Here is a 7,371-nt window from a genome sequence, read left to right as displayed (position 1 = left end):
TGAAAAAACAAAACCAGCTTTTATTTTGTTTTATAGCGTGTCATTTGGCTTTTTTTCTGGGTATATATTCATGTCCTCTGTTTTACATTATCATTATTTATTTTCACATCTGGGAAGAATTGTTTGGACAATCAGCAGCGGCAGGAATTTAACATATTAACAGAGGTGTTTGGAATCAACATTATATGTTAAATTGGTTCTCTGGAGGGCTAAAATCAATATTTGTAAATTGAATTTGAAGCGTCCACAGTAGATGGCAACAGGAAAGTGGTCTTCTGGCTTGTGCGCCTGCTACAAAAACCCTTCCAACTGTATACCCATCTCTTTATTATTCTCCTTCATCTTCCCATCTCTCTTACATGATGATCATATTGGATTATAATAATAATGGAAATGTTGTGTGACTGCACTTACAGGTTGCCTCACATGCTGCTGCCCCTGCGTCACTTTTGGGCAAATAGCAGAGATAGTGGATGAGGGTTCTGAAGGTAAGATTCGCATAAATAAATTCTAAGCAAGCAATTCATATTTATTGGATCGAAAGGCTGAATGGTTGAACTTGCCGCAGAATGCATATTGAGCGGAGGGATTTATGGTGCTCTGTGCTTTTATACGGGGTGTTGTGCGTGGTGCTATTCATGGTTGTACCGAAACAAGATGCGGGAAATGTATAACTTGTCGGAGAGCCCCTGTAACGATTGTCTGGTTCATTGTTGTTGCGAATCATGCGCGCTGTGCCAGGAATACAGAGAACTTAAACACAGAGGATATGATCCTGCTCTCGGTAATATGCATTTCTCTTGCTGCCTCTTTACTTTTAGAATCCTTCAATTGGTTTTGGCAGTTGATTTGGGTTTTTTTTTGGTTTTGGCCTTGTTGCAGGATGGACAGGTAATCTGGATAAGCAACTGGACGAGATGAGTACCTCCACGACAGCTCCTGGGCATCCAAACATGGCAAAATAATTCCCAGCTCATGACATTTCTGTTTCATCAGGGATTTGGGAATTCCAATGGCTGTTCTGAATATTTATCTCAGGATTGGCTACTCTAGTGGTTGTTAATACTATTGATGAGTTCTGAAATTTTAGGAAGGTCATTTGGTTTTTAACTTTATTTAATTCAAAATGAATAACAATATCTGGATAATGATGTTTCTTCATTTTTTTTTTAATAGATTATTATTGAGATATATATTTTGATTTATAATAATTTATTGGGTTATTCTTTCACCTGTCTTTTAACAAAACTTAAATTGAATTTTTCCTACCCACTTTCAATCAATTTTTTTTAATGAATTTGCAATGATACATGTTTGTTTTGGTATTAAAGGTATTCTACTAATTGTAACATGTCTTTTTAATAAAATATTAATAACTTTTGAATTTTTTTTATAATTATGTATCACATTTGTTAAATAGAACAATAATTTAAAAAGGGTCAATAAAATCTAGTATAATATCAATGGTTTCTTTATGTTTATTTTATTTTCTGATAAATCATTAATAATACATTTATTATAGATTTATGTATATAAGATGAGGTAAATGCATATGATATTAAATGAATAAATTATAAAAAATAAATTGGTTTATTTTCAATGTGAGAATCTTTAATTTTAGTTATTATGTATCACATTATTACAGATAATTGTAATTTGAAAAGTATGAACACAAATCTAATAAAGTATAATTAGTTTCTTTATGTTCATTTTTAATGTTAGGTATATAATAAACAATAAAGTTTACATTAGCTTTATACATGTAAGAGTAGGTAAAGGTATTTGAAAGGAGGAAGAATGAATAATTGGAGAGTTTATATCTCATATCACCCATTGATGAGGATTGAGCACTATTGAAAGTTGTGTGAGTTAGACATATCATTAATTTTACAACATTAACTTCTATGAATCACAAATGCTTATTGTCCTTGTAGGGCATTAGGATTCAAATAATAACACATTTCATCTTCCTACTAGTAAGATTAGCATCTCACTTGAAGACATGACATATTACGGGGCTCCTTATAAGAAATATATAAATAGAAACACATCATACCACATTATAACAAGACCATTATTTATATTGGTGTATTAATGTAGGTAATGGGAGAGGTGGTGTTCTATATGCATGCATTACCCTTATAGAGGCAATATTATGGATGTAAGTGGTTTCTTATCATTATTGATATGTTGGTCTTTCTAGATGACAAGTGATCTAACAATTTTTATGGATTTTCTTAGCTTTTTGTGACAGGTTCAAGCAACAATGATTATTTGGTTTCAATTGGTGTATGTTGGCCCATCTTTAAGATGATTTACGAATTAATGTAGTTTAGGTAAGGGGTCCAATGAAAAACTACAAATAGGGGTCGTCTAAATGGTCAAGTCATTCGTTGGTCCTATTAATAGAAATGATTGTGAGGATGTCTATGGTGACCACTATAGTAACTTGGGAAGTCAAGTTCAAGTGGTAGGGTTTCCTAGGTAAAAGGGGTGACCCAAAGCCATACCCAAGTAGACCAAAATAAGCTCAATAAAAAAAAATTAATGGTAAAAAAAAGTAAGAAAATAAAAAAACCTAAAATATGGCTATTTCAAGAAAAATTAACTTTAGCTATTGTTTTCAAACAAATAATCTAAAGTTAAAACTAGGCTTGGATGGGTATTTTCTTGTTTTCATACCTAGAGATTCACAAAAGGCTAAGAAGAACCAATAGTCTCAATTTCCTTATCATAATTTCATCTTATTTTTTGCAATGATTCATTCACATAATTTCATCATTGTTTTCTTGATTTCTCTCATTTCTTCTATTTTCTCTCCTCCTTTCTCTTCCATTATAAGTAGAAATGACCTTCGAGTAATTGCACCAAGATGGTGTGCAAAAAAGTGGACACACCCAAAAAAAACTTCAAAACACTAATAACGCGCATGGGCTATTTTAAATTTTAAATAGTGCATACGTGTTTAGTCTCGTTTTACCGAGCCTAAACGAAGAAAAATCATGTACGAGGTTTTTGTAATATTTAAACGTGTATGTGGTTTATTTTTTAAAACCCCGTATGTGTTTTGTTGTGAATATTTTTTTTTTATTGTGGTTGACTGGGTCATTTTTACTTGCGGCCGCACAATATACTGTTTGAGAGGGTTTTGGAGCATAAGTTACGCGAACGGGGTTTTGAAGACCAAAGCCATCAACCATGCCAAGGCAACCAAGACGTTGGAAACTCTGTTTTTTTCATCCTTTTTGTCTTTTTGATAAATTCTATCTCGAATTTGAATGTGAATTCATTGTTTTTGATTAGTGTTTTATTTTTTGTTATAAATGCAAGTCAAATTCTGAAATTACTGCCCCCCAGTAAGGCATGTACCTCCTGTTACTTAGGACAAAACCCACAGGAGAACCCACAACTAGACCCTCAAGATACAAACCCTCCATCTCCTCTAATAGACCATTCACAAGCTACACATGAAGGATTTGATAAATCAATTAACACAAAACACTGCCAAAATAACTAGATTGGTGAATAGATTGAAGGCATCCAAGCATGAGCATCATGCATCCCTTGCCACAACCCTATAATTATTGGCTAGTAGTGCCAATGAAGTTTCCAAACAAGTTACAAAATGCGGAAGCTATAGGGATCGATGTCATGCTTTTTATGCTAGTGGGTTGTCCAATAATGAAGTGAAAATAAAATAAAAATTAAAGCACAAATATGTGCTCTTTTTATTGACTCCAAAACCACTGAGACCTTACCTCTTAATTCAAAGAGGTCTCCTATACATTGGTGTGACCATTTGCCGATGAAAAATGCTTTTTGGAATAGGTGGTGGATGGTCTTTGACCAACCACCTTGTAATAATTTTGAGGCTCCATTATATTTTTCGAGGAAACTATATTGCGAGTTTATCCTCAATGAGAAGCCAAACTATTTTGATATGAGAGAGTTCCAGGGCAAAGGTGGAGGCTCTACCCAAGATAGACCTGGAGCACGTAGGGTACTAAACCCCCAAAGTCGCATCCCCCTAGCAGCAAAACCTATGATCCATGTCACAGTCCCAGTAGCCCTGAAAGAGTTGATGGAGGTACAGACTCTTCAGGAGCCCACTGCATTGGCTGATGTCATCATTCAACGTGTCACACATTTATCACACCCTCTTGGCCTAGACGACGATGCAGTAGTTGATCCATCTGGCCATGGTCAATCCATTCAACATGTGTGTCCCAGTTATTCGGGTATATGCTCTGGGGTGGATATTGAGGCTAGTGCGGATGGTTCTATGTCCCATTTGTGTACATGTTGTGGGGGTAGATGTCAGACTCGCACTGCAAAGGATGTGGCGCTGACTGATGGTTTTGTGGATATGGTGTTTGGTGGTCAGACACAGATACATGTGTGTTGATTTGAATTGATAACATTTTATTTATCAATCACTAAAACTTGTAAATCTAAATAAATTTTCATTTATAGATCGATTTAAATTGATACAAACAATATGCATTTTAGTATGCAGTAGCTGGTGTTAATACACTGTCTCGTATTCCTCCCACTATTGTTGCAGCTGTAGCTTCGACGCCTAAGGTATAAATTTTGTAACATGTTAAAATAGAATAGTACCTTGAATTCAAATAATTTTTTTATAAGATATACTAACTCTCTTTAATGTATATTTATTTTGTGTTTTGTAGGTGTTGTTAGGGGATCAAATGTCCCAGATTGATAATGTCACGCTCTTGGCCATTGATTTTGGCCTAGAAAGCTATGTCGTATCATATTTTGCACACCTCTTATTTATGTATTCTTTTGAATATGCAAGTCACTTAAATTTAGATTTGTTAAATTATATTTAGTATTATCTACTGATATCCCGTGTTAATTTTGTTTCTTTTAGGGTTCCCCACGTGTTTCTAGGACACATCAGGTAGGCGAAAGAAATCCTCGAGGAGTGAGGATATCATTAACAATATGGCTACTCAACTAGACACACTTTCAGCTAAGAAGAAGCATGAGGAAGCTGATGCAGTTCTTGCAGAATTCTGCCCCCTTTAGATAAAGGAAAAGAGACTGCAGATGTAAAATGGTTGCAAATCTTGAAGCTCTTGATTTCAAGACAATACAAGGTGATGATGAACAAGTTTTCTATGTTGCTCAGAGAAGGCCAAATTTTCCAAGACAAGGTATGCCTCTCGATCCACTTTCTTTTTCTGGTTATAGTGGAAATCCCTATGCATCAAATAATCAATGGAAATCTCCATATACTCAAAATTTTGGTAGTTATCCAAATTGGTATGGTCCTTAAGGCCAAGGACAACATTTTGCCAATCAAACTCCACAGTGGTAGCAACCACAAGGAAATTGGTCTCCACCTTAGGGACCATGGCAGCAATTTCAAGGAAATTGGCAATCTGCTCCTCAATGGAGGGGGGGTCAGCCATGGACAAATCAGTCATCTGGATGTCAACAACCTATGCAACAACCACAACCACCTACAATAATGCCTCATCATGCAGGCACTACTGTCCCACATAAACCCATAGAGTTGCCCACTCAACCAATGCCGAATCCTATTAGAAAATCTCAACAACAACAAGTTTATTCAGATGATCCTAATTAATACCCAGCCTATTCTTTATCTATAAGTGATATTCACCTCAGATTTGGATACCTTTGCCTAACCCGTCCCCACCAGTTATAACTAAGATGCCAAAAGAACAAGAAATCTCTAGTCCAACAATTCCAATTCCTCAAAATCAACAAATACCTCCATTTCCTTAGAGGTTGCATGCAAAAGAGATTCTTCCAGAACAGGAACAAAGTTTTGATATTATAGATTACCTGAAGCATGTATGTGTTAAAACTCCATTGTTACAAGCTATTAAGGATGTCCCTGTGTACAGTAAGGCACTTAGGGAAGCATGTTTAAAGAAGTCTAGTAGAAAGAAAAAAGATCCGCAAACAGTGCATGTAATGGGTCAATTGGCTGATATCATGTTAGGAAAAGTTTCAATTCCTAAGTATGCTGATATTGGTAGCCCTGTTGTGAATATAGTCATCAATGACACTTAGATAAAGAATGTTTTGATAGGTTTGGGAGCAACGATTAATGTCATGACAAGGGATATTATGCAGCGGCTTGAAATAACTAGTCTCAGATCTACACCTACAGTCGTACAGCTTGCTAACAGTTCCACAATTTGACCTGATGGTATGATTGAAGATATAGGTGTTGCTTTAGATTCTTGGGAATACCCTGTAGACTTTATGATCCTATCTCCTAAAACTACATTGGGAGGATATCCAGTGATTTTGAGAAGACCTTGGCTTGCTACAGCTGATGCATATATTGGATGCCAGTAAGGGAACATGACTATCTCAGATGGAAATACTACCAAAACTCTAGCTCTGTATTCTCCTGCTCAGCCCCAATTTGATCAACAACAAGCCGTTTGGCCTAACTTGGGAGAAGAATATGAAGGAGTTGACTCTGTCAATCACCTTATGATGATTAGTAGATGATCATCCATCCAACTTCATGGTGATGACTCAATTCTCTATACAATTATGACAAATGAGTTAAGACAAGAGCAGCTGTCGTAGGAGTTAGTATCAAATATTTCAGAATCAGACTTTCCTGCAACCACTGACATACTGCATACTCTATTGCCGCACGAAGTCTGCACTTGTCATTTTTCTGAAGTATCTCAAATTGATCTTACTATCAAAGTGGAAGTTGATTTAAACAAATATTTGAATATCAACTGTAAACTCACAGAAACCCAAAGTGTAGCACTTGTGGACTTGCTCAAATGTCATCAACATGCTTTTGCATGGGATTACAAGGACATGCATGGAATTGATCATATAATTTGTACCCATCGTATCTACATCAAAGAAGACTTTCGACCACTTAGACAACCACATAGAAGAATCAATCTTGCATTAAGAGAAATAGTTAAAGAAGAATTGCAAAAATTATTAAATAATGGATTTATCTATCCTATTTTAGATAGTCAATGGCTGTCACCTTTAGTGATAGTTCCCAAGAAAGGAGGAAAATGGCGGGTATGTGTGGATTACAGAGCTTTGAACTTGTCAACTAGAAAAGATCATTTTCCATTACCATTTGTGGATCAGGTATTAGATTCCTTAGTAGGGAAGCGATAGTTCTCATTTCTTGATGGATTCAGTGGCTACAACCATATTCAAATTGCCCCAGAGGATCAAGAAAAGATTACATTTACTTGTCCTTGGGGAACATATGCATATTCTGTTCTTCCTTTTGGATTATGTAATGCTCTAGCTATATTTCAAAGAGCAGTGATAAGTATATTTTTAGATATTTCCCAGGACAACATGGAAATCTATATG

The 7,371-nt window shown here is 35.6% G+C and overlaps 1 protein-coding gene across 1 annotated transcript; it reads left to right on the top strand.

Moving 5' to 3' along the window:
- Positions 1 to 253: 253 nt before the first annotated feature.
- LOC131860252 (protein PLANT CADMIUM RESISTANCE 2-like) lies at positions 254 to 965 on the top strand. The gene is made up of 4 exons (XM_059214637.1): positions 254 to 311; positions 417 to 488; positions 569 to 784; positions 883 to 965. The coding sequence occupies exons 1-4, from the start codon at positions 254 to 256 to the stop codon at positions 963 to 965; spliced, it is 429 nt and encodes a 142-aa protein (XP_059070620.1).
- Positions 966 to 7,371: the final 6,406 nt, after the last annotated feature.

The sequence above is a fragment of the Cryptomeria japonica genome, chromosome 11 (genome assembly GCF_030272615.1).
Source record: "Cryptomeria japonica chromosome 11, Sugi_1.0, whole genome shotgun sequence".
NCBI lineage: Eukaryota > Viridiplantae > Streptophyta > Pinopsida > Cupressales > Cupressaceae > Cryptomeria > Cryptomeria japonica.
This window is presented reverse-complemented; position numbering and strand designations above follow the sequence as displayed.

What these genes read in the sequence shown, in the direction of transcription:
- LOC131860252 (XM_059214637.1), top strand. Translation starts at nt 254, where the DNA reads ATGGCAACAGGAAAGTGGTCTTCTGGCTTGTGCGCCTGCTACAAAAAC. An exon ending in CTACAAAAACCCTTCCAACT is followed by an intron (nt 312 to 416) that starts GTATACCCATCT and finishes CTGCACTTACAG; the next exon opens with GTTGCCTCACATGCTGCTGC. An exon ending in AGGATATGATCCTGCTCTCG is followed by an intron (nt 785 to 882) that starts GTAATATGCATT and finishes GCCTTGTTGCAG; the next exon opens with GATGGACAGGTAATCTGGAT.